This window comes from Oncorhynchus masou, chromosome 18 (genome assembly GCF_036934945.1).
Source record: "Oncorhynchus masou masou isolate Uvic2021 chromosome 18, UVic_Omas_1.1, whole genome shotgun sequence".
In the NCBI taxonomy this organism is placed as follows: Eukaryota; Metazoa; Chordata; class Actinopteri; order Salmoniformes; family Salmonidae; genus Oncorhynchus; species Oncorhynchus masou.
In genome coordinates this window covers 72,020,117-72,046,156 of record NC_088229.1, presented here as the reverse complement: position 1 = coordinate 72,046,156, position 26,040 = coordinate 72,020,117, and the positions used below count along the sequence as shown (strand labels likewise).

Here is a 26,040-nt window from a genome sequence, read left to right as displayed (position 1 = left end):
TGTTTGGAGAAAAGCAGGCACAGCCCATCACCCATCTAACACCATCCATACTGTGAAGCATGGTGGTGGCAGCATCATGCTATGGGGATTCTTTTCAGCGGCAGGGACTGGGAGACTGGTAAGTAAATAAATTGAGCCAAATACAGGCAAATCCTTAAAGGGAATCTGCTTCAGAGTGCAAACAACCTTAGACTGTGGCGAAAAATGTACGTTCCAACAGGACAATGACCCCCAAGCATACAGCGAAAGCAACACTGGAATTGCTTCAGAACAAAAAAATGTAAAAGTCCTTTGGTGGCCCAGACAAAGCCCAAAATTGTATCCCATTGAAAATCTGTGGAAAGAGTTGAAGATCACCACTGCTCTCCATCTAACTTAACAGAGCTTGATAAAATCTGAAAGGAAGAATCTCTTAAAATGAAAGGGAGAAAATCCCAAAATCCAGATGTGCAAAACTGATACAGACATACCTCAGCTGATATGTAAATGTGGGCCACGTCGGGTGTCATTTGGGTTGTCACTGAGTTGTAGCTGTTGCATATTGATGTGCGTGTGAAGTGAGCTTTGTGGAAATGCTAATATAGCGAATGATAAGAAATGCTAATTTTTCATATTTTGTTGTTGTTGTAAAACTTTTTGCTACCGTGTGCCCTTATGAACACGAACACATGTTGTAGCTCTAGTCCCCAGGAGGGTTGACCTGCAATTACTAGGATGTGTATTAACTAAGCTAGCAGTAGATCATCTGCAGTCTGAAAGACCTGACAAGAATACATCATAATGAATGTATCCCAATGGTTTCCTATGTTTGACCAGTATTTCTGTTTTCATAATGCAAACGTCTCACCTTTGCCTCCCATATGTCTCAACTATTGTCTCCTGTATATCTCACCTTTGCCTCCTGTATGTCTCACCTATTGTCTCCTGTATATCTCACCTTTGCCTCCTGTATGTCTCACCTTTGCCTCCTGTATATCTCACCTTTGCCTCCTGTACATCTCACCTTTGCCTCCTGTATGTCTCACCTTTGCCTCCTGTATATCTCACCTTTGCCTCCTGTATGTCTCACCTATTGTCTCCTCTATGTCTCACCTATTGTCTCCTGTATATCTCACCTTTGCCTCCTGTATATCTCACCTTTGCCTCCTGTATGTCTCACCTATTGCCTCCTGTATATCTCACCTTTGCCTCCTGTATGTCTCACCTTTGCCTCCTGTATGTCTCACCTTTGCCTCCTGTATATCTCACCTTTGCCTCCTGTATGTCTCACCTATTGTCTCCTCTATGTCTCACCTTTGTCTCCTGTATATCTCACCTTTGCCTCCTGTATGTCTCACCTTTGCCTCCTGTATATCACCTATTGCCTCTGTATATCTCTTTGCCTCCTGTATGTCTCACCTTTGCCTCCTGTATATCTCACCTTTGCCTCCTGTATGTCTCACCTTTGCCTCCTGTATATCTCACCTATTGCCTCCTGTATATCTCACCTTTGCCTCCTGTATATCTCACCTTTGCCTCCTGTATGTCTCACCTATTGCCTCCTGTATATCTCACCTTTGCCTCCTGTATGTCTCACCTTTGCCTCCTGTATATCTCACCTATTGCCTCCTGTATATCTCACCTTTGCCTCCTGTATGTCTCACCTTTGCCTCCTGTATATCTCACCTTTGCCTCCTGTACATCTCACCTTTGCCTCCTGTATGTCTCACCTATTGCCTCCTGTATGTCTCACCTTTGTCTCCTGTATATCTCACCTTTGCCTCCTGTATGTCTCACCTTTGCCTCCTGTATATCTCACCTTTGCCTCCTGTACATCTCACCTTTGCCTCCTGTATGTCTCACCTTTGTCTCCTGTATATCTCACCTTTGTCTCCTGTATGTCTCACCTTTGTCTCCTGTATGTCTCAACTTTGTCTCCTGTATGTCTCAACTTTGTCTCCTGTATGTCTCACCTTTGTCTCCTGTATGTCTCACCTTTGTCTCCTGTATATCTCATCTTTGCCTCCTGTATGTCTCACCTTTGCCTCCTGTATGTCTCACCTATTGTCTCCTGTATGTCTCACCTTTGTCTCCTGTATGTCTCACCTTTGCCTCCTGTATGTCTCACCTATTGCCTCCTGTTTCTCCTTTTCAGGGAAATGAGGCAAGTTACCCCCTGGAAATGTGCTCGCATTGTAAGTATCTTTGATTTACTAACTAACTGCCTTTGTTTGTCCGGCATCAACATCAGAAAATGAAACTATTCTCACTCCCCTCCGCTCTCTGCTTGTCTGAGCTTGTATTGAGTATTCAACATTATGCTCAAATGCAACCCAACAAAAGGACAGCATATATAGATTAGACTAACACCACACAGGGACTTTCTACTGGAGCCAGGGACACACTCAGAGGAGACTCAGGGACACACTCAGAGGCGACTCAGGGACACACTCAGAGGCGACTCAGGGACACACTCAGCGGAGACTCAGGGACACACTCAGCGGAGACTCCAGGGACACACTCAGGGGAGACTCAGGGACACACTCAGGGGAGGTTCAGGGACACACTCAGGGGAGACTCAGGGGAGACTCAGGAACACACTCAGAGGAGACTCAGGGACACACTCAGCGGAGACTCAGGGACACACTCAGCGGAGACTCAGGGACACACTCAGGGGAGACTCAGGGACACACTCAGGGGAGACTCAGTGGAGACTCAGGAACACACTCAGAGGAGACTCAGGGACACACTCAGGGACACACTCAGGGACACACTCAGGGATACACTCAGGGACACACTCAGGGACACACTCAGGGGAGGTTCAGGGACACACTCAGGGGAGACTCAGGAACACACTCAGGGGAGACTCAGGAACACACTCAGAGGAGACTCAGGGACACACTCAGGGACACACTCAGGGACACACTCAGGGACACACTCAGGGACACACTCAGGGATACACTCAGGGACACACTCAGGGGAGGTTCAGGGACACACTCAGGGGAGACTCAGGAACACACTCAGGGGAGACTCAGGAACACACTCAGGGGAGACTCAGGGATACACTCAGCGGAGACTCAGGAACACACTCAGCGGAGACTCAGGAACACACTCAGGGACACACTCAGGGGAGGTTCAGGGACACACTCAGGGGAGACTCAGGGACACACTCAGCGGAGACTCAGGGACACACTCAGGGAGACTCAGGGACACACTCAGGGACACACTCAAAGGAGACTCAGGGACACACTCAGAGGAGACTCAGGGACACACTCAGCGGAGACTCAGGGACACACTCAGGGGAGACTCAGGGACACTCAGGGACACACTCAAAGGAGACTCAGGGACACACTCAGAGGAGACTCAGGGACACACTCAGCGGAGACTCAGGGACACACTCAGGGGAGACTCAGGGACACACTCAGGGGAGACTCAGGGACACACTCAGAGGCGAGTCAGGGACACACTCAGTGGAGACTCAGGAACACACTCAGGGGAGACTCAGGGACACTCAGGGACACACTCAGAGGCGACTCAGGGACACACTCAGTGGAGACTCAGGAACACACTCAGGGGAGACTCAGGAACACACTCAGGGGAGACTCAGGGACACACTCAGGGGAGACTCAGGGACACACTCAGGGACACACTCAGGGGAGACTCAGGGACACACTCAGGGACACACTCAGGGGAGACTCAGGGACACACTCAGGGACACACTCAGGGACACACTCAGGGGAGACTCAGGGACACACTCAGGGGAGACTCAGGGACACATTCAGGGACACACTCAGGGGACACTCAGGGACACATTCAGGGACAAGCAGGCAGCCCAACAGTAGTTGCCGCGGTAGACCGAGGATAAGAAGGTGTGTGACCCTGACCCGTGGCGAGCCGAGACCGAGGAAGGACTTCACCATTCCTGGATATTTCCAGCTTCGCAAGGACCCTCCCACTCCCACAGCCCATGCTCCACCCCCAATGAAACACAAACAAACACGCATAGCACTAGCAACAGCCTGTGCCTGTATGCAGCCTCCCAAAATAACCAAGGCCTTCTTGTTAAGAGTTCCTTGTTGCTAGGGGTTTCCCAGAGCCGGAGCAACGGTTGTCGAGGAGAGGGGGGTTGGGGGGCAGATTCCATTACAGTGGTTTATAAGGAGGACAGGACACCCACTCCCATAGATTTATGAGCCTAAAGCTATTGTATTAGAACTGTTCTACTGAATGATGTAGCCTGCAGACCAATGAATGTGGAGATATTACTATCAGTCTGAATGCTGAAAACCTTACGTATAGATTTAATGTAGAGTTTGCTGCACAACAGAATCCCTGTAGGGAGCATTACATGCTGCTGTCCTAGCCATTATCCATCCACTAGCCTTCATTCCATACTGCTGTCCTAGCCATTATCCATCCACAAGCCTTCATTCCATACTGCAGTCCTAGCCATTATCCATCCACTAGCCTTCATTCCATACTGCTGTCCTAGCCATTATCCATCCACTAGCCTTCATTCCATACTGCTGTCCTAGCCATTATCCATCCACTAGCCTTCATTCCATACTGCTGTCCTAGCCATTATCCATCCACTAGCCTTCATTCCATACTGCTGTCCTAGCCATTATCCATCCACTAGCCTTCATTCCATACTGCTGTCCTAGCCATTATCCATCCACTAGCCTTCATTCCATGCTGCAGTCCTAGCCATTATCCATCCACTAGCCTTCATTCCATACTGCAGTCCTAGCCATTATCCATCCACTAGCCTTCATTCCATACTGCTGTCCTAGCCATTATCCATCCACTAGCCTTCATTCCATACTGCTGTCCTAGCCATTATCCATCCACTAGCCTTCATTCCATACTGCTGTCCTAGCCATTATCCATCCACTAGCCTTCATTCCATACTGCTGTCCTAGCCATTATCCATCCACTAGCCTTCATTCCATACTGCTGTCCTAGCCATTATCCATCCACTAGCCTTCATTCCATACTGCTGTCCTAGCCATTATCCATCCACTAGCCTTCATTCCATACTGCTGTCCTAGCCATTATCCATCCACTAGCCTTCATTCCATACTGCTGTCCTAGCCATTATCCATCCACTAGCCTTCATTCTGTCAGTTGCACTAGAATCCAGAATCCCTCCCCCTCCACACCACACACACAGCCTCATTGGCTCAATAAAAATGCATTACGCTAATAGGGTTGGTGTCATGTGTTGGCCTGGCAGCATAAGTACAAGGCTGCTCATTTAAAAGTACACACACACCCCCACAGACACAGGGGTCTAATGGACTAAACGATGATGTAATCTTTCTGTGTGGTGAGATTAATGTACTGCTACAATGCTCATTTGATTGCTCGTTGCGCAACAGTTTTTTTCTTCTCTGAAAAAGGAAAGCCAGGAGCTGTGTGTGTGCCTGCGTACCATGCATACCAGGGTTTTTTCCAGTAATATTTTTTTCTATATGTATTTTTTTTGTTGTTGTTGAAAAGCCAATAAATAAAATTGCCTCCCGTCCGGGGGAAGAAGAATGAAAAAAAAACAAAACAGTGAATTTGGGATCTATCATCCCACAGTTTGTTTTGAAATATTTTTCTTGACAAGCTGATGTTTGAGTCATTTAGCAGACGCTCTTATCCAGAGCAATTAGAATTAAGTGCCTTGCTCAAGGGCACATCGACAGATTTTTCTCCTCGTCGTTTCGGGGATTCAAACCAGTGACCTTTTAAGTTACTGACCCGAAACTCTCTCAACCACTAGGCTAGCTGTTGCCCCTGACTAATAGAATAGATCAACTTTTTCTTCTATGGGGGACAGTAGATTGACAGGCTAGTGATTTTGATGTTCGTTACTTGTCTTGTTATGAGGAAAAGTTCATGTGGACAGTCATTCAAACATCTTCAAAGTGCTCATCAGAATTAGGTAAGAATTAGCGCACATCGTTGCATCCTAGACTTGCATATTCTGTTATTATGAATTACCATCATCTAAAAGGGGATTTGTGTCATTCTGAGCACCGTGGCTGGACGCCCTAATCAGGTTACTGACCCAACGCATACGGGTCTGGTCAATTTTAAATGCTGTCTGTCAAAACGTTCAGCTTATATGTCTATTTATGTCTGTGTTTGTTTGTTTGCTTGTTTGTGTGTGGTTTGGGGTGGCGAGCAGCAGGTTCTTGTTGCCTAGTAACACAGTTAAAAGTGAATCCAGTATTGATGAGCAAATGGTCTCTTTCTGCTGTGTGGAGTATCATCGTAATGATTTTAGTCACTAAGGAGGACATCCCTCCAAGCAGGACATCATTAGCATATCTCAACGAGATGATCCAATCAAAATGTGGACTGCATTTCAGTAAGGGCTTCTGAGTAGCGATCCTACGTCTTGCCTTGTGCCGGGGGAAGGCAGTCATTGTAAATTAGAATTAGTTCTTAACACTTGCCTCGTTAAATAAAGGTTAAATATAAATATATGTTTTTTAAGTTTAGCTTCATCCCCTGTCTCTCACTGTGCTCGATCCATAGGTCATCTCTCTCTGTCTCTCCCTCACTAACTAACACACGTGACCACCCTCTTGGCAACGTCTCTTAACCAATGACACTATTGAAGAGTAATGATTCTGTAGCATGTGTTGGAGACATTTCAAGCTGGGGAGTGGGGTTACCAAGCCAACTAATACAATATATGGCATTTAACACATGCTTTTAGCCAATGCGACTTAGTCATGCGTGCATACATTTTCATGTGAGTGGTCCCAGCGGGAATCGATCCAACAGTCTTAGCGATGTGCCATGCTCTACCAACTGAGCTACAGAGGACAACAAATCTGTTATGTTTGCTCATACTGATGGCCTCAAATGTTGTCATACTTTAACTGACAATCCAGTCTACTACTCCTAGTACAGACTTTAACCGACAGTCAAACAATCAATCAAATTTATTTATAAAGCCCTTTTTACATCAGCCGATGTCACAAAGTGCTGTACAGAAACCCAGCCTAACACCCCAAACAGAAAGCAATGCAGATGTAGAAGCACGGTGGCTAGGAAAAACTCCCTAGAAAGGCAGGAACCTAGGAAGAAACCTAGAGAGGAACCAGGCTCTGAGGGGTGGCCAGTCCTCTTCTGGCTGTGCCGGGTGGAGATTATAACAGGACATGGCCAAGATGTTCAAATGTTCATAGATGACAAGCAGGGTCAGATAATAATAATAATAATCACAGTAGTTGTACAGGGTGCAACCGGTCAGCACCTCAGGGGTAAATGTCAGTTGGCTTTTCATAGACAATCATTCAGAGATAGAGACAGAAGGTGTGGTGGAGAGGTTCCAAATCAGCAGGTCTGGGACAGGTAGCACCTCCAGTGAACAGGTCAGGGTTCCATAGCCGCAGGCAGAACAGTTGAAACTGGAGCAGCAGCACGGCCAGGTGGACTGGGGACAGCAAGGAGGAGTCAGGCCAGGTAGTCCTGAGGCATGGTCTTAGGGCTCAGGTCCTCCGAGAGAAGAGAAAGAGAGAGAATTAGAGGGAGCATACTTAAATTCACACAGGACACCGGATAAGACAGGAGAAATACTCCAGATATAACAGACTGACCCTAGCCCCCCGACACATAAACTACTGCAGCATAAATACTGGAGGCTGAGACAGGAAGGGTCGGGAGACACTGTGGCCCTGTCCGATGATACCCCCGGACAGGGCCAAACAGGCAGGATATAACCCCACCCACGTTGCCAAAGCACAGCCCCCACACCACTAGAAGGATATTTTCAACCACCAACCTACTACCCTGAGACAAGGCCGAGTATAGCCCACGAAAATCTCCCCCACCGCACAATCCCGAGGGGGGTGCCAACCCGGACAGGAAGATCACGTCAGTGACTCAACCCACTCAAGTGACGCACCCCTCCTAGGAACGGCATGGAAGAGCACCAGTAAGCCAGTGACTCAGCCCCCGTAATAGGGTTAGAGGCAGAGAATACCAGAGGAGACAGGGGAACCAGCAAGGCAGAGACAGCAAGGGTGGTTCGTCACTCCAGTGCCTTTACGTTCACATTCACACTACTGGGCCAGACTACACACAATCATATGACCCACTGAAGAGATGAGTCTTCAGTAAAGACTTAAAGGTTGAGACCGAGTCTGCGTCTCTCACATGGGTTGGCAGACCGTTCCATAAATGGAGCTCTATAGGAGAAATCCCTGCCTCCAGCTGTTTGCTTAGAAATTCTAGGGACAATTAGGAGGCCTGCGTCTTGTGACCGTAGCGGACGCATGTACAGCAGGACCAAATCAGAAAGACAGGTAGGAACAAGCCCATGTAATGATTTGTAGGTTAGCAGTAAAACCTTGAAATCAGCCCTAGCCTTAACAGGAAGCCATCCACTTCCTTATGTCTGAAACACAGGCTTCCAGGGAGGGCAATGTTGGGGCTTCACCGTGTTTCATTGAAAATGTACAGCTGTGTATCATCGGCATAGCAGTGAAAGTTAACATTATGTTTCCGAATTATATCACCAAGCGGTAAAATTTACAGAAGTTTACATACACTTAGTATATTATATAGACTACCCACACAGTGTATTATATAGACTACCCACACAGTATATTATATAGACTACCCACACAGTATATTATATACACTACCCACACAGTATATTAAATAGACTACCCACACAGTATATTATATAGACTACCCACACAGTATATTATATAGACTACCCACACTGTATATTATATAGACTACCCACACAGTATATTATATAGACTACCCACACAGTATATTATATAGACTACACACACAGTATATTACCCACACAGTATATTATATAGACTACCCACACAGTATATTATAGAGACTACCCACACAGTATATTATATAGACTACCCACACAGTATATTATATAGACTACCCACACAGTATATTATATATACTACCCACACAGTATATTATATAGACTACCCTCACAGTATATCATATAGACTACACACACTGTATATTATATAGACTACCCACACAGTATATTATATAGACTACACACACTGTATATTATATAGACTACCCACACAGTATATTATATAGACTACCCACACAGTATATTATATAGACTACACACACAGTATATTACCCACACAGTATATTATATAGACTACCCACACAGTATATTATAGAGACTACCCACACAGTATATTATATAGACTACCCACACAGTATATTATATAGACTACCCACACAGTATATTATATATACTACCCACACAGTATATTATATAGACTACCCTCACAGTATATCATATAGACTACACACACTGTATATTATATAGACTACCCACACAGTATATTATATAGACTACACACACTGTATATTATATAGACTACCCACACAGTATATTATATAGACTACCCACACAGTATATTATATAGACTACCCACACTGTATATTATATAGACTACCCACACCATATACAGTTTAAGTCAGAAGTTTACATACACTTAGGTTGGAGTCATTGAAAATTGTTTTCCAACCACTCCACAAATTTCGTGTTAACAAACTATAGTTTTGGCAAGTTGGTTAGGACATATACTTTGTGCATGACACAAGTCATTTTTCCAACAATTGTTTACAGACAGATTATTTCACTTATAATTCACTGTATCACAATTCCAGTGAGTCAGAAGTTTACATACACTAAATTGACTGTGAAAATTATGTCAGGGCTTAGAAGCTTCTGATAGGCTAATTGACATCATTTGAGTCAATTGGTGGTGTACCTGTGGATGTATTTCAAGGCCGACCTTCAAACTCAGTGTCTCTTTGCTTGACATCATGAGAAAATCAAAAGAAATCAGCCAAGACCTCAGAAAAATTATTGTAGACCTCCGCAAGTCTGGTTCATCCTTGGGAGCAATTTCCAAATGCCTGAAGGTACCACATTCATCTGTACAAACAATAGTACGCAAGTATAAACACCATGGGACCACGCAGCCGTCATACCGCTTAGGAAGGAGGCACATTCTGTCTCCTAGAGATGAACGTACTTTGGTGCGAAAAGTGCAAATCAATCCCAGAACAACAGCAAAGGACCTTGTGAAGATGCTGGAGGGAACAGGTACAAAAGTATCTATATCCACAGTAAAACAAGGTGTCCAAAACCACAATAAAAAAGCCAGACTGCGGTTTGCAACTGCACATGGGGACAAAGATCGTACATTTGGGAGAAATGTCCTCTGGTCTGATGAAACGAAAATAGAACTGTTTGGCCATAATGACCATCATTATGTTTGGAGGAAAAAGGGGGAGGTTTGCAAGCCGACGAACACCATCACAACCATGAAGCACGGAGGTGGCAGCATCATGTTGTGACCGTGCTTTGCTGCAGGAGGGACAGGTGCACTTCACAAAATAGATGGCATCATGAGGAAGCAAAATTATGTGGATATATTAAAGCAACATCTCAAGGCATAAGTCGGGAGGTTAAAGCTTGGTCTCAAATGGGTCTTTCAAATGGACAAATGGACAATGACCCCAAGCATACTCCCAAAGTTGTGGCAAAATGGCTTAAGGACAACAAAGTCAAGGTATTGGAGTGGCCATCACAAAGCCCTGACTTCAAACCTATAGAAAATGTGTGGGCAGAACTGAAAAGGCGTGTGCGAGCAAGGAGGCCTACAAACCTGACTCAGATACACCAGCTCTGTCAGGAGGAACGGGCCAAAATTCACCCAACTTTTTGTGGGAAGCTTGTGGAAGGCTACCCGAAACGTTTGACCCAAGTTAAACAATTTAAAAGCAATGCTACCAAATACTAATTGAGTGTATGTAAACTTATAACCCGCTGGGAATGTGATGAAAGAAATAAAAGCTGAAATAAATAATTCTTTCTACTATTATTCTGACATTTCACATTCCTAAAATTTAAGTGGTGATCCTAACTGAACTAAGACAGGGAATTCTTAGTGGGATTATATGTCAGGAATTGTGAACAACTGAGTTGAAATGTATTTGGCTACAGTGTATGTAAACTTCCAACTTCAACTGTACAGTTGAACATGTATATGTATGTACAGTATATCACAAAAGTGAGTACACCCCTCACATTTTTGTAAATATTTGAGTATGTCTTTTCATGTGACAACACTGAAGAAATTATACTTTTCTACAGCGTAAAGTAGTGAGTGTATAGCTTGTATAACAGTGTAAATTTGCTGTCCCCTCAAAATAACTCACACAGCCATTAATGTCTAAACCGCTGGCAACAAAAGTGAGTACACCCCCTAAGTGAAAATGTCCAAATTGGGCCCAAAGTGTCAATATTTTGTGTGGCCACCATCATTTTCCAGCACTGCCTTAACCCTCTTGTGCATGGAGTTCACCAGTGCTTCACAGGTTGCTACTGGAGTCCTCTTCCAATCCTCCATGACGACATCACGGAGCTGGTGGATTTTAGAGACCTTGCACGAAAAGATATACTCAAATATTTACAAAAATGTGAGGATTGTACTCATTTTTGTGATATACTGTATATATGTGTATATATGTATACCTATATGGTCTACCACTCCTAGTACAGACTTGAACTAACAGTCCAGTGTACAGCCTAATAGTGGTGTCAGCCAGATTCAAACACATGTCACCTAATAGTGGTGTCAGCCAGACTCAAACACATGATGTCACCTAATAGTGGTGTCAGCCAGACTCAAACAGATGATGTCACCTAATAGTGGTGTCAGCCAAACTCAAACACATGATGTCACCTAATAGTGGTGTCAGCCAGACTCAAACACATGATGTCACCTAATAGTGGTGTCAGCCAGACTCAAACAGATGATGTCACCTAATAGTGGTGTCAGCCAGACTCAAACACATGATGTCACCTAATAGTGGTGTCAGCCAGACTCAAATACTCAATTTGGAGGAAGGGACAGTTTACTGTAAGTGTGAAGTAGCAAGGCATAAATTAAAGACAGTTTTTGGAGGGAATTTTATCTTTTGGTATTTGTTTCATTAATCCATTGTTGACATTGTTTTGCTTTTCAGCAAGTTATGTAACTTTTCAAATTTAAGAATCATCCGTGTGTGATGTATTTTGCATCGTGTGATGTGAAACACAGCATCGTGTGATGAGAAACACAGCATCGTGTGATGTGAAACACAGCATCGTGTGATGTAAAACAGCATCGTGTGATGTGAAACACAGCATCGTGTGATGTGAAACAGCATCGTGTGATGTGAAACACAGCATCGTGTGATGTGAAACACAGCATCGTGTGATGTAAAACAGCATCGTGTGATGTGAAACACAGCATCGTGTGATGTAAAACACAGCATTGTGTGATGTGAAACAGCATCGTGTGATGTGAAACAGCATCGTGTGATGAGAAACACAGCATCGTGTGATGTAAAACAGCATCGTGTGATGTGAAACACAGCATCGTGTGATGTGAAACACAGCATCATGTGATGTAAAACACAGCATCGTGTGATGTGAAACACAGCATCGTGTGATGTAAAACACAGCATCGTGTGATGTAAAACACAGCATCGTGTGATGTGAAACACAGCATCGTGTGATGTAAAACAGCATCGTGTGATGTGAAACACAGTAAAACACAGCATCGTGTGATGTGAAACACAGCATCGTGTGATGTAAAACACAGCATCGTGTGATGTGAAACACAGTAAAACACAGCATCGTGTGATGTGAAACACAGTAAAACACAGCATCGTGTGATGTGAAACACAGTAAAACACAGCATCGTGTGATGTGAAACACAGCATCGTGTGATGTGAAACACAGCATCGTGTGATGTAAAACACAGCATCGTGTGATGTGAAACACAGTAAAAAACACAGTGAAAACACAGCATTGTGTGATGTGAAAAAGCACAGTGAAAACACAGCATCGTGTGATGTAAAACACAGCATCGTGTGATGTAAAACACAGCATCGTGTGATGTAAAACAGCAGTGAAAACACAGCATCGTGTGATGTGAAACAGCATCGTGTGATGTAAAACACAGCATCGTGTGATGTGAAACACAGTAAAACACAGCATCGTGTGATGTGAAACACAGTAAAACACAGCATCGTGTGATGTGAAACACAGTAAAACACAGCATCGTGTGATGTGAAACACAGTAAAACACAGCATCGTGTGATGTGAAACACAGCATCGTGTGAAAACACAGCATCGTGTGATGTGAAACACAGTAAAACACAGCATCGTACGGAGATGATTTCTGTATTTTGAAAGTTACATAACTTGAAAAACCACTTAATTATCAGGTAGAACAGGAATATGTGGAGAGCCCTGCATTAGGGGATAATCTCAGACTTTGAGTTCAGTCCCACACACAGAAATATCATAATCTACTGTATCTGTGTACTGCGATCTAGTTAACCACTTTCATTAGGCCTAAACAAATGTCAGTTGGAACATTGTCAATATATCTAAGAAAAAGAAAAAGTAAGAAAAAGTAGTGAGAGACAGATGGCACAAGGCAGATTTGTTCCCCAGAGATCTGGCTGTGGAGTGCCTGCAGCAAATGCTGCCTCTATACTCGTATACCACTCACACAGTCATCCCTCGAGCTTCTGTTTAGTCATCAGGTTAATGCATGGTGGCGTCGTCCAACCCAAAATGCACACACACACATCTCCCTCTCCCTTTCTCTCACACTCACTCCATTTCTCTCTGGCTCCCTTTCTGCAACAGCTAAGTGTCTCTGTTTTCTCCCCTCTCTCTCTTTACTACCCACCATCTCTGTTGAACTCCCCCCTCTTCTCTCTCTCTCTCTCTCTCTCTCTCTCTCTCTCCATTCTGTGAGGTTTGTCTAAAGATGAATAGCTATATCTGACTATCGGTAGGACAGATTAGAGTAGTATTGTGTGTGGAGGGGGGGGGGGGGCAGTAGACCGGTTCACGTGATCATAGCGTGTCTGAATAAGCTTAATACTGTAGTTAGTATCTATGTTATTACAAGGCTTACCCCATGCTACTGTGAGAGGGGACAACAGAAACCAGGTGGGATCAGTACTCTCTGTAATGGCAGGAGCTCACAAGGCACAGGGCAACAAGCTCTCCTCGGGGACTGGGACAGCTAGGGCTGTTTGTACTACCCACATCGACATGGCCAAGAACAGATGTAAGTTCACTCAACTGGAAGATTTCAGGCAATGTTTGTGTAGTTAACTTGACCCCCCCCGTGTTTTAAAGGCACTGTTGCCGTGTCAGGTCTGTTGCCGTGTCAGGTCTGTTGCCGTGTCAGGTCTGTTGCCGTGTCAGGTCTGTTGCCGTGTCAGGTCTGTTGCCGTGTCGGGTCTGTTGCCGTGTCAGGTCTGTTGCCGTGTCAGGTCTGTTGCCGTGTCAGGTCTGTTGCCGTGTCAGGTCTGTTGCCGTGTCAGGTCTGTTGCCGTGTCAGGTCTGTTGCCGTGTCAGGTCAGTTGCCGTGTCAGGTCTGTTGCCGTGTCAGGTCTGTTGCCGTGTTGGGTCGATGTAGGTGGGGAGGAAGAGAGTGGTCCTCGCCTACATACCGTCATTAGACCACATTGTGTGTGTGTGTGTGTGTGTGTGTGTGGGTACAGGGTGTGCTGGGTGCCTACCTGCAGAGATCTACCCGTGTTAATGTGTTACTGTGTTGCGTGTCCATATTCCAGGAGATCTAGGTAAGCTGACGGCTACTTTTAACGGCAAAGGTTTTCACTTGATATGACTGTGATACTGTATGTGGTTGTCTTGCCTACGTTGGTTGAATACACTGACTGGAAGTCGCTCTGGATAAGTGTCAAATAATTACCAAATTGTAACGTCTCTACTCATGTAATTTTGTTCATGATCCCTCTCTCTCTTTTTCTCCTGTCTCGCTCTCTCTCTTTTCTCCTCTCTCTCTTCTCCTGTCTCGCTCTCTCTCTTTTCTCCTGTCTCGCTCTTTCTTCTCCTGTCTCGCTCTTTCTTCTCCTGTCTCGCTCTCTCTCTTTTCTCCTGTCTCGCTCTCTCTCTTATCTCCTGTCTCGCTCTCTCTCTTCTCCTGTCTCGCTCTCTCTCTTCTCCTGTCTCGCTCTCTCTCTCTTCTCCTGTCTCGCTCTCTCTCTCTTCTCCTGTCTCGCTCTCTCTCTCTTCTCCTGTCTCGCTCTCTCTCTTTTTCTCCTGTCTCGCTCTCTCTCCTTTTCTCCTGTCTCGCTCTCTCTCTTTTTCTCCTGTCTCGCTCTCTCTCTTTTTCTCCTGTCTCGCTCTCTCTTTTTCTCCTGTCTCGCTCTCTCTCTTTTCTCCTGTCTCGCTCTCTCTCTCTTCTCCTGTCTCGCTCTCTCTTTTCTCCCATCTGTCTGTCGGTCTCTCTTTTCTCCTGTCTGTCGGTCTCTCTTTTCTCCTATCTGTCTGTCGGTCTCTCTTTTCGCGTCTCTTTTCTCCTGTCTCGCTCTCTCTTTTCTCCTGTCTCGCTCTCTCTTTTTTCCTATCTGTCTGTCGGTCTCTCTTTTCTCGTCTCTCTCTTTTCTCCCATCTATCTGTCGGTCTCTCTTTTCTCCTGTCTCTCTCTCTTTTCTCCTATCTGTCTGTCGGTCTCTCTTTTCTCGTCTCTCTCTTTTCTCCCATTATCTGTCGGGTCTCTCTTTTCTTGTCTCTCTCTCTCTACTCCAGTCGATGCTGATGAGATTAAGCGTCTGGGAAAGAGGTTTAAGAAACTGGACCTAGATAACTCTGGGTCCCTTAGCGTGGAGGAGTTCATGTCCCTCCCTGAACTCCAGCAGAACCCGCTGGTCCAGAGGGTCATCGACATCTTCGACACCGATGGAAACGGAGAGGTGGACTTCAAGGGTAAGCGCAAAAGTAGCCTGGTCCCAGATCTGTTGTCTCCTTCTATAGCCTGGTCCCAGATCTGGTGTCTCCTTCTATAGCCTGGTCCCAGATCTGGTGTCTCCTTCTGTAGCCTGGTCCCAGATCTGGTGTCTCCTTCTATAGCCTGGTCCCAGATCTGGTGTCTCCTTCTGTTGCCTGGTCCCAGATCTGTTGTCTCCTTCTATAGCCTGGTCCCAGATCTGGTGTCTCCTTCTGTAGCCTGGTCCCAGATCTGGTGTCTCCTTCTGTAGCCTGGTCCCAGATCTGGTGTCTCCTTCTGTAGCCTGGTCCCAGATCTGGTGTCTCCTTCTGTAGCCTGGTCCCAGATCTGGTGTCTCCTTCTATAGCCTGGTCCCAGATCTGGTGTCTCCTTCTGTAGCCTGGTCCCAGATCTGGTGTCTCCTTCTGTAGCCTGGTCCCAGATCTGGTGTCTCCATCTGTAGCCTGGTCCCAGATCTGTTGTCTCCTTCTGTAGCCTGGTCCCAGATCTGGTGTCTCCTTCTATAGCCTGGTCCCAGATCTGTTGTCTCCTTCTATAGCCTGGTCCCAGATCTGTTGTCTCCTTCTGTAGCCTGGTCCCAGATCTGTTGTCTCCTTCTATAACCTGGTCCCAGATCTGTTTGTGCTTTTGCATACACCATTGTGTATGACAATTTTTACTAGTGAATAAATGCTTGGGACCGACAATGTCTTTGAATTTAAGCTCGTTTGCTAAAATCAAGGCCAATAATATCAGGGCCATCAGTGTTGGTTAACATGTCTATTGTCCTCCTGTCTGAGAATGTCCCAGCACAGTACATGGTGGCCTCCACTAGAGGGGTATAATACAAACCAGGATCAATGAGCGGTCCAGAAAATGAATTGTCTGAAATAACTTTTTATTTTTTAGCAAGAAAAGCTTGATATGGGCATTGTCTCATTGACTCAACAACCAAACACACATCTAAGTTTAGCTTTCTTAATTAACCAGAATATTATTTATGTCTGTTCACCTCAGTTAGCTGGCTAACTCATTGATCTTGCTTCCTGATAGTAGTTGGTTAAATATAGAATCTACACCAGGACCTTCTAAATCAGCAGGTTTCCATATCACCACGCAGTAAATTCATTAATAGACAAATAAAAAAAGAGAGTTCTGAACCTAGTTCTCAGTTTTCCCCTCCCCACTCAGAACATATCCAGACAGTCCTAGCAAGAATCTTACTTGAGAAATAGATATTTTTACCTATTTTTATTTTTTACCCAATTTAATGGATATCATTAGAGTAAGGTACTTAGTTGTTACCCAGAAATAATTTTATATTGATATAAAATGGCTGCATTGGGCCTTTAATCACATTGCATGATTAACAAAAAAGGATCTTGATGACCAGGGAGAGAAGTTGGTACTTTGGCCTGGACTGGTCCAGACTTCCAGTGTTTCTCTCGGTCTACTCTGCCGAACAGAACCTGCAGAGGAAGTAGTAACACTTAACGCAGGACAGTCAGGACGAGATAGCCTGGATTCCATCCGGATACAGCACGATTTACATTTTTAAAGATCATTTCCGATTGAGCCGACATGTCCATAGTTTACCGTGAATGCGGCCTCCGCGAAAACATTGCCTTTAGAAGTTGCATAGAGGAAAAGCGGCGTTCTGATTGGATATAGCCCTAAATATGGATTGTAGTAATTTGCTACTGATATTTTGATTGAACTTATGAATGCATAAGTAGTGTATTTGATCACTCCGATTTATAGAAAATTATTGCGTACAGTATAAGAAGTCAAATAATGTCTGACTCTAAACCATCTGTCTCCCCCCCATCAGAATTCATTGAGGGAGTCTCACAATTCAGTGTCAAGGGGGACAAGGAGTCAAAACTTCGGTGTAAGTAGACAAATCTACTCCATCCTACACCTATACACCTATACACCTCTCACCACACAAAGTTCAATGATCTGATCTACAAAGACTAAACCCATCCACTTGCCAAAGTAGAAACGGAAGGCCTGATTGCATCAATGATGAGGCTTTCTCCAAAATACAAAACCAAAAAGGTCCGTGTTCAGGATCGCTGACTTACCTACACATCCTTCCACAATTCTCTCCCCCCCTCTAGTTGCCTTCCGAATCTACGACATGGACAAGGATGGCTACATCTCCAACGGAGAGCTCTTCCAGGTACTGAAGATGATGGTAGGAAACAACCTGAAGGACACCCAGCTGCAGCAGATTGTGGACAAGACCATCATCAACGCAGACAAGGACGGAGACGGCAGGATATCCTTTGAAGAGTTCTGCTTAGTAAGTCTGGGGTCGTGTGTGGCTGGGGAACTGGGGTCGTGGGTGGCTGGCGAACTGGGGTCGTGGGTGGCTGGGGTCGTGGGTGGCTGGCGAACTGGGGTCGTGGGGTGGCTGGGGAACTGGGGTCGTGGGTGGGGGTGGGGTCGTGGGTGGGGGAACTGGGGTCGTGGGTGTCTGGGGAACTGGGGTCGTGGGTGTCTGGGGAACTGGGGTCGTGGGTGGCTGGGGAACTGGGGTCGTGGGTGGCTGGGGAACTGGGGTCGTGGGTGGCTGGGGAACTGGGGTCGTGGGTGGCTGGGGAACTGGGGTCGTGGGTGGCTGGGGAACTGGGGTCGTGGGTGGCTGGGGAACTGGGGTCGTGGGTGTCTGGGGAACTGGGGTCGTGGGTGTCTGGGGAACTGGGGTCGTGGGTGGCTAAAAGGATACTGCAAGATGCTACTGTACCTTAGGCTTTTAGCCAGTTAGCATTGACTTGCGAAACTACCTCTAACTTCCTTCATACTGCACGCAGAGAACATTTTCCAGAATTGTGCAACCCTATTGGGGGGTAACTCCAGTTCTGGAGGACTGTTATGGTTGATGGCTTCTCCTACCCAGCTCGAACACACCAGATGGCTTATTCAGTGTATAATGTATACTGTAGTTATACTAGTGGTAACAGGATACTGTAGTTATACTAGTGTTAAGGCAGTATCCTGTTAACAGGATACTGATAACTAGTTATACTAGTTAAACATGTTGCATGATTTTGAATTCTGCTAATTTAGCCAATAGCATTAAGAATCAATCTGGTCCCGCCTGCTTGTATTCTAGAATTGGAATTAGAACTACAATAAGAACTATTTGGTTCTGTTCCTTCTTTCTCCCCCAGGTGGTGGGTGGCCTTGACATACACAAAAAGATGGTGGTAGACGTGTGAGCATGTCCCTCCGCTCCCTCCCCTCGCTTTCTTCTCCATCGGTCTCTGAAGATCTGCTCAAGACGTCTGGCAAACACTTTGTGTATCAATGGAAGTATTCTCTCTCCCCGTGAAGCCACTTTTTTCTCTCCCCTAAACAAGCCACAAGCTTCGCAAAGCCAATTTAGTTGTGTTATTGAACTCCGATCCTCTCAATAACCTGAAGGACAGCTATTTTTGTTTGTAAGAGCATCCCAGTTTGAGGGAGGGAGGGGAAAGGTTGGCTTGATTATTTTTTGTCAACATTTTTTTTGTAATGTTATTTTTTTTTAAATATTTATTTTTGTTCTGGTCTCTTTTTTTTAATAGACAAGTATATCTATAAATGTTTATTTAGTGGGGAAATGTGTCATTATCTGAGGTGTTGCGTTTAAATAATATACTTGATTTGGGTTACAATTCAAAACGTAGGGTATAAAGTGCCAACCAGGACATATGGTATTGTTATTATTAAGTATCCAACATTGCGGTCAGTGATGGACTGGTTTGTGATGAGTCAAACGCTCGCTGCAAGATCACTAATGGTTAGATGCAAATTTCATTTTCAAAAATAATTAAATAATTAAATTTGACTCTTGAGCAGGTTGGATTAGATAAATTAAGACATTTGACTCTTGAGCAGGTTGGATTAGATAAATTAAGACATTTGACTCCTGAGCAGGTTGGATTAGATAAATTAAGACATTTGACTCCTGAGCAGGTTGGATTAGATAAATTAAGCTTCCGATCACATTAAACATACCTGTTGGAAGTTTAGTGATGGGCTGTTTTATTACAGGTTTATACTTTGAGATTATTATTCTAAGCGTAGAGATAGATGCCAAGAAAGTGATACTTATTTGTATTTTACTTACTTTAACGACACGTTTGTACGTTGAACCATATGACAATCCCCCAATGCAAAGTAAATGGGCGGCAGGTAGCCTAGCAGTCAGAGGCGAGCCAGCAACCGGAGGGTTGCTAGTTTGAATCCCTGTGTCTGATGGGAAAAATCTGAAGGGAAGTGAGCTGGTAACCAGAGGGTTGCTGCTGGTGTCAAATCCTAGATGGCATAACCTGCCGTTGTACCCTTGAGCAAGACCCTTAACCCCCCCCCTCACAGCAACTGCTCCATGGGCTCCGTAGTATGGCAGAGTCCCCTGCTTGAACCTGTGTGTGTGTGTGTCTTGGGATAAAGTCAAATGTTCTGTTGCACCTTGTGTACAATTGAATGAATAAAAGGATCTTGTACAGCTTGATCACTCAAATTCAAAAAAATAATAATCTCTTTAACATGGACCATCTATGTATTTGTATTTTATTATATCTTAAACTGAGGAATATCCTAAAATATCAAGATGAGAAAGATTTAATGAATGTCAGTGAGTTGAGGGAATATAGAATGTTATGGCATGTTATTGAGACTCAACTACAGGCAGCATAGTAACTGTATATTAGGTCAATGTTTGCTCATCTTAGTAGAGAGCGGCTGCTGCAGCAGCCAATGTCAAACCCCCCCCCCATCAATAGTGCATTTACAGTACAGGGTTCTTTCTAATGCAACAACGCAGTTACTCGTAAACTTTTGACATGATCAATGGACATACGGTACATTTGAGAGTACATTAGAAAGTGAAGATTTAAGAACCTATTACAATCGCCTCATCGGTCCTCTCCCTCCGTGGTATTCACAGTAGGGAGACTGACACAAGTTTAAGGTGAAATGGGCATCCCGAGAATATAATTGTAACAAAATGGCGGCAGGTTGTATTTTAATTATTTGATAGTTGGTTTGGAAACCATTGGTTTTAGTGAGACGTCTCAAATGCTTCCCTGCATAGTGTACTACTTTTTAACCAGGGCCCATAGCTCAGGTCAAAATGAGTGCATCATATAGGGCACTGTACAAGTGGCTTTTCTTGGGTTTCCTATGTTTGCATGATGATTTTCCTTGTGCATGTAGATGATCCATTTAAATAATCCTGGTTAAAACACGTGAATGGTGAGGTCAGTAATAACGATATTTAATCATCTACTGGGAAACATATTGGATTTTGTCCCAACTTTGTTAAATGTTCACATTATGGAGCAGTAATCCAAACAAACTGAACTACATGTTAACTTTGTATCCCCCCCCCCCCCGGATCAGCGCGATGAGGTTTCTATTCCTGTAAAAAGCTGGTCCCAAAGTCAACTGCCACTCACTGTACTCGACACGGTTTTCCATTCCTTCATCTATATAGTTCAGATTTTAGTTCTGCAAGTACTACTTTCTCTATTTTCTTTGAAAGGGACTCGGTGCTCTTTTAGTTTTGTGTGGGAACTGAAACGGCTAAGTTTGTCTAATAGTTATTTTCCCCTTTCTCTGCATGGTGCATCTGATGCTGTGGGACTGTTGGAAACTTGATATTGTAAGAAAATTTAAAAAATAATAATAATAAAACACTTTTAAACATTTTAAGTACGAGTTGTGTGTGATCACTTTGTTTCCCTGTTGTGTCGTGGATTTTCTGGATCAATTTGGCACTTTACAGTCTCACATTAGGGTTTCTGCATTTTTATTTACATTAACTCAAATTTTCACTTCATGTGTAACAATTAATTGTTGGCCTCCAAATACTTTTAGGTTCAGATTTTTATTTAAATCAAACTGAGGGGCAAATCATTTACATGCAAATATCCCCTGTGGGAAGAGACAGGCCAGTCCAGATGTCAAAGGCAGGTCGGCACTCCCCAGATCAACATGTCCAGCTTCAACAACAAAAGTCCTGGAAGATGTCAGGCAAGGGCCCACATCCAAAAAGGGTCTCAGGAGTGCTGATCCAGGACCAGGTCCACCCATCCATATTACCTTAGGTTTAAAAAAAAAAGGCAAAACCGGTCTTCGATCAGAATCTTGGGGAATACCTGACTTTCATCAGGAGACGAGAATATAAATCCACGTGTGACTTTAGAATCTCTCTGCTGTCCTGCTGGCCACGACCCTGATGTTACCATACACCTTAGAAGGGGGACTTCCTGTAAGGGGAAATAGACATGTATAATATCAATAACATGGTACCAGTCAAAAGTTTGCACACCTACTCATTCAAGGGGTTTTCTTTATTTTTTAAAACTATTTTCTACATTGTAGAATAATAGTGAAGACATCAAAACTATGTAGTAACAGGAAAAAAAAAGTGTTAACTTCTTTGGGATAGGGGGCAGCATTTTCACTTTTGGATGAATAGCGTGCCCAGAGTAAACCGCCTCCTACTCAGTCCCAGATGCTAATATATGCATATTATTAGTAGTATTGGATAGAAAACACTGAAGTTTCTAAAACTGTTTGAATGACGTCAGAGGATAACAGAACTCATATGGCAGGCAAAAACCTGTGAAAAAATCCAAATGGGAAATCTGAGGTTTGTAGTTTTTGAACTCAGCCCCTATCGAATACACAGTGGGATATGGGTTATGTTGCACTTCCTATGGCTTCCACAATATGTTCCACACTATTCGTATGGGTGACCCGGGAATCGAACCCACAATCCTGGTGTTACAAGCGCCATGCTCTATCTCACAACACTGTGTTGCATTTCCTAAAACACTTCCCATTTTAATACATGGGACTTGGGGGCAATGGGTGAGACGTGACTATATGACGAATTCACATGGCCAATAAATAGAGTGTGGTGTGGAGAAGCGCCGCCGAACCTTCGTGTCTGGAAGTAATTTAGTCATTGGCATTTCTGGATTAATCATTATATTAATAAACATCTGATTCATTTAACAAAGACGATAGTCAGTTTGAAAACAGGTTAAGGGTACAAGACTGTGTACATATCTGGATGGGTTGGCAAAATCACTACATATCCCATCGAGCCAAGCGGGGAGAGGCTGCACGTTGTCAGTTCCAAGACCAGTAAGAAATGTCTCGCTAAGCCGACGTCAATGGATCTCAAAACTAAACGTGTATCCGAGGAAAGTAGCAATGAAAACCTTCGCCACTGTCATCTTACGACACATATTTCAAAACGTTCAACAAAACAAATCATTTAAGTTTCTTTCCAGAGTTTTGCAGTTGAGGATGCGGTATTTATTAAGTTTGGCAATGAAGACGAAAATTAGCATAGTTTAGCTATCCAGCTAGTTTAGCCAGGGAAAACAAACTCGGGCCTCGTTCGCTTGTGAGCCCAGCCGGGTGCACATGCGCACTTAAGCCAATTCAGGAGACAGTTTGTATGCCCTGATATCAGGAGCTGGCGGCGATAAGTTTGATGAAACAATTCAGAGAAACAAATCAGATGAAGTATATTTAAGGTGATTGAATCGATATTTAATCTCGAAATCAGTTGTAACCGTCAACAGTAAAACAAAGCTTAAGAAGACCTATGAGTGAAACCTGAAAATGAATGTAGTCTCTTCCAGACACTGTATACTCCCCTTCCTCACCACCACTCTACCAACTTCCACATCTCTTTCAGTCTTACCTAAGATGAGGTTGCATATCGCTGTCCGTGCCATCTTAATATTCTGGAAAGATCCTAATATGTGTACTTTTCTGTAAAATATTAAAGACACCAACAACAAAAAAAGGCCATGATGAAACCATAAATAATAGTCTTTGAATGTTGACCTAGAATTCTAACTATTGCGTCATAACATGGGGGCCATATAGCACTACTCACGAGTCTGCCAGAACAATCCTGGTCTTGGTCACATTTTCAATGGTGAATTTTGTTTTGCCTCCTTTCCCTGCTATCCTCCCAATAGCTCTGGACAAATGGTCTCCTTTCAGTGGTTTTACTGTCAACAAAACAGAAAATAGTACGGTGAGAAAAAGTTAACACACTTTAAATGCACTTAGTATGGGCAGAGACCGTGCATACTTTATTTATTTGTGTATACTTTATTTGACAGTGACAATGTACATCAATCAAAAGTTATGGAAATGTGTCATATTTAGCCAGTCGGCTACTTTTCATCTGTTGTCCCGGGGCACAAAATATTTTAAAAGGTAGGCAATAAAAACAATTAATTGAAAGAACTAAGACATGTCAGTGAAAAATGTGCACTTCATAGTGAAAAGAGCTTGCATACTACAAACAGGGATGAAATTAAGATAACACGCTAGCTCAAGGCTAGTACTTTTCAGACTGGGCTAGTAGAAAGTGTGCCTAACTAGCTCGATGACTAGTGAAATGTTGACTTTTCAGATATCGCATGGCACAGAATGTCATGGCACATTGTGGTTTACAAGCCTGGCTGGCCAGTGCCCATAATCCATTCCTGACTACAAATATTGTAGGTTGTAAAGGTAGAGCCAGGCAGGCCCTTAGTTACCGTCTGTGACATCAAAGGTTTCCAGGAAAAGTTCATCCAATCTGATGAGAGCAAGGGCATCCTGGGGAGACAGACAAAGTGTTGTTTAGATTCAACATAACATGGGAGTTGTATTGTCAATAGACGTTAGGGTTAATTAATAGCCTATATTTAGACTCAACTTTAGAGGCCTCCCAAGGGAAAGAGAGACAAGGTGTCAGATTCCTTTTACATGATAAACAGTGGGGTTGTATTCTCAATAGACATTAGGCTTTAGGCCAGTAGATGACTGCATGCTAGCGGTTCTGGTAGACTTCCAGGCATTGCGCTAATGCTAGTTAGCAATGGCCCACGAAACTGCCTTAAACTCCATGCAGTGACAAATGGTATCCATGAGTTAATCTGACTCTGGGTACGTAGAAAAACATACCAATAATTTCTACAATCTCTCACTATCCCTTTAAACATATTTGACTTGAAAGAAGGGAGATGGCCTGTAATTCTCACTATATCAATATAGAGCAGAGATAGTAGAGTGCTGTTGGATGACTGGATCCTTCTCATTTCATCACCCCAACAAGATAATGCCTTCCTTTCCCAGAAGGTGCTGCTGCTTACCTCAACCTGGAATCCTAGAACGAAGGCTCGTACAAAGTCTGCAGCTCTCGTGAGAGAGCCAATGTCCTGTGTGTCTTTACATGTCTGCAATGAAAGACACGTTCTTATTAAGGCCTACTTTCTAGACACCAAAACAAATAAACATTGCTCAGGTAATCTCATTGGATTTACTTTAATTTCCACATTTCTGGTTTTGAGGTTGAATCTGACTTGGAGCTGTAGGTTCTCGACGATGGGTGTGAATATCTTCAGCCAGTTCTCCTTCAGAGGGGTATACCTGTGGGCCGGGACAGCAACCTTACGCATCTCATCGGAACCACCCTGAAACAAGGAGACAAAAAAAATATGACAGTGGAAATGTTAGAACTGTCATCGCAACTTCTCACAGTAGTATGCGCAGATTCATGACATTGTTGTGTAGCCTACACTAGTAGAAAACCGCACTGGCTGACGAAAATGTAATCTTGTGAGACAGTGACACTTAATATTTGTGCGGGCTAAAGGCTTCAAATTAGGCAGTGTAAGAATAATCATAGCAATAGCGTGACATTGCGCATGTGCAAGACCCAGACCTTACACGGGACGAGAAAAATGTTCTACCCTAACAGGCAAAGTTCAAGCTAAGTGAAATAATTCAGTAACATATGTACTAATATATAAAAATGTTGGATTTACTTTACCTTAAGTTTGTCGCCTGAAATGGGTGGAAACTGAGGCCGCTTGCATGCTACGGAGTCCTCAGCCTCCATATCGACTCCATCCGTCTCGCGTTTTCGCTTCGATGTCTTCTTTGATTTCACCTTGACGAACGCTTCTGTTGTGTCTTCACTGTCTATAGTAGTAGCAGCTACCTCCGTTGTTGGATTATTATCAGTGTCCATAACGAATTTCGTTTTTTAACAGTAAATAAAGCCAAAATGTTAGGAGAGGTACATGAAGTTGTACACGAGGTTGTTCCCGTGTTTTTGAAAGGACCCAAAGTCTGTTCAACATGCGCCTGAGTGCAGTGTTTAATTCTGTATGGATAAAAAAACACATGTTTATATGGCATTATATATATATATATTCATGTCTGA

General features: G+C 44.0%; 2 protein-coding genes across 2 annotated transcripts in view; one reads left to right on the top strand and one right to left on the bottom strand.

The window, feature by feature from the left end:
• Window positions 1-21,503, top strand: part of ppp3r1a (protein phosphatase 3, regulatory subunit B, alpha a) — a 38,937-nt gene extending 17,434 nt beyond the window's left edge. Inside the window, exons 2-6 of the mRNA XM_064924414.1 lie at window positions 2,135-2,174; window positions 15,620-15,796; window positions 17,629-17,688; window positions 17,921-18,105; window positions 18,977-21,503. Coding sequence (XP_064780486.1) covers window positions 2,135-2,174; window positions 15,620-15,796; window positions 17,629-17,688; window positions 17,921-18,105; window positions 18,977-19,024 — 510 coding nt within the window. The 3' untranslated portion in view covers window positions 19,025-21,503. The remainder of the gene's footprint in view (window positions 1-2,134; window positions 2,175-15,619; window positions 15,797-17,628; window positions 17,689-17,920; window positions 18,106-18,976) is intronic.
• A 159-nt stretch (window positions 21,504-21,662) lies between these two features.
• Window positions 21,663-25,935, bottom strand: pno1 (partner of NOB1 homolog). The gene is made up of 7 exons (XM_064924413.1): window positions 25,645-25,935; window positions 25,136-25,285; window positions 24,965-25,048; window positions 24,368-24,428; window positions 23,713-23,830; window positions 23,515-23,585; window positions 21,663-22,060 (listed from the first exon to the last, which is right to left on the bottom strand). Exons 1-7 carry the CDS (start codon window positions 25,843-25,845, stop codon window positions 21,993-21,995), a joined length of 753 nt encoding a protein of 250 aa, XP_064780485.1. The 5' UTR covers window positions 25,846-25,935; the 3' UTR covers window positions 21,663-21,992.
• Between the last annotated feature and the right edge of the window lie 105 nt (window positions 25,936-26,040).